Source organism: Penaeus monodon, chromosome 33, assembly GCF_015228065.2.
Source record: "Penaeus monodon isolate SGIC_2016 chromosome 33, NSTDA_Pmon_1, whole genome shotgun sequence".
NCBI classification, from domain to species: Eukaryota; Metazoa; Arthropoda; class Malacostraca; order Decapoda; family Penaeidae; genus Penaeus; species Penaeus monodon.
This window is the reverse complement of record NC_051418.1, coordinates 15809605-15811157: the sequence shown is the minus strand read 5'-3', so window position 1 is coordinate 15811157 and position 1553 is coordinate 15809605. Positions and strand designations below refer to the sequence as shown.

Below are 1553 nucleotides of genomic sequence, written 5' to 3'. Positions count from 1 at the left end.
CTCGTCAAAGGCGGCAAGGACTTTGCACTGAACGGTTTACCGAAGACTGTGCTGGGCACCTCCCAGGGGTCGCCGCCCCCCAAGAATCACGTGTCGTCCATCTACCTGCACAACAAGGCCTCGTACCCCAGTCCCAACGCCCACGCCCACTACCGGGAGACCTTGGACGAGCCCCCGAAGTATGACGACCTGTTCAAGAATCACCTGAACGGGCAGGAGGCGCCCTTGTTCCAGGGCCAGAAGAGAAGCCACGACAAAAAGCACTTCAAGTCGTACCTGTTCAAGCACTTCTCGAAACCGAAGCCGTTCGCCAAGACCGGCAGCGGGAAGCAGCCTCCGTCCGGCAGCTACAAGGGCAGGCGCGCCGAGTGCTACGCGGAGATCACCATCCCGCCCACGGCGCCCCTCGACGTGACCGGCTTCTCCAAGGCCAAGCACGAGCACCCCCTGCCGCAGCTCCACCCTCAGTACTCGCAGCCGTATGTCCACCCGCAGGCGCCTTGCGAGCCCCTCTACCAGGCCAAATACGACTCGCAGCCGCAGTACAAGGCCGCGCCCCCGGGCCAGGCCACCTACCAGGCCCCCTACGAGGCCCAACGCCCCTTCGCAGCCGCGCCGCAGCCGGACAGGGCGCCGCACGAGGGCCAGCCCCACTGCCGGGGCGAGGGCGCGCGAGAGCCGCCTGGCGGGGGCGGCCCCGAGGTCCCGCTGCACTACACGGACGAGGACGCCAGGAAGTTCACGATAACCCTCAAGCCCGGCCAGTACCGCGTCAACGTGCAGTGGCGCTCCAAGACACACCCATTCCGCATCACTCTCACGCCCAAGAAGAAGAGCGGCCTGGAGGCGCCGCCGCCCGCCGAGCAGCAGCCCCTCTATTACTCCTCCTGCCAGGCGCACCCGCAGCATCAGGAGGGCCAAGCGTCCCTGCCGCGGCGCCTGGTGCACCGCTTGCTCTTCCGCCCCCACACGCCTCCTGTGCAGGAGGACCTCGAGCGCCAGCAGCAGCAGCACGAAGAGAAGCTCAGCATGTCGCCCGCCCAGCTCCCTCAGTACCAGCAGCGCCTGCCCCTCCACGTGCACCAGCAGCAACAGGTCGCGCAGCAGCAGCACCAGCTGTTGCAGCAACAGGTGGGTGTGAACCCCGCGTGCGGCGATCGGAAGGGGCAGAAGCGGTGCTGGGAGGGCGGGCCGCGGCACCGCCAGCGGAAGAGCCGATACAGGTGGGCGTCTTTGTCTTGCATGCACTTGAGCAGCCTGGACGAGAGCGTGGGCGAGGCCTCGGGCTGCGACTCGTACGGCGGCTACGAGGGCGTCGAGCACCTCAAGCGCCACTCCCTCAGCCACCTGAGAGCAGCCAGCTGCGACTCGCTCTCCTGTGGGTGCAAGGGAGTGGGTGCGGGGGGCGGCGCGGGCGGGTTCGGTGCCAGGGGCTTCGGTGGCGGGAACAGGAGGCGGGTTGCCGCGCTCGGAGTAAACGGTAGACTTAACACTTGGAATGCTTCGTGCTACGGCACTTCCTCGTGTTACGGTGGTGGAATTAGAAACGGGAT

The 1553-nt window shown here is 67.0% G+C and overlaps 1 protein-coding gene and 1 pseudogene across 1 annotated transcript in view; both read left to right on the top strand.

Annotated features, from left to right (window-relative positions):
• The window catches only part of LOC119594090, a 3606-nt pseudogene extending 2835 nt beyond the window's left edge, over positions 1-771 (top strand).
• Positions 772-1012: 241 nt separating this feature from the next.
• Positions 1013-1553, top strand: part of LOC119594274 — a gene marked incomplete in the record, with an annotated part of 36109 nt that continues 35568 nt past the window's right edge. Inside the window, 1 exon segment of the mRNA XM_037943339.1 lies at positions 1013-1553. Coding sequence (XP_037799267.1) covers positions 1030-1553 — 524 coding nt within the window.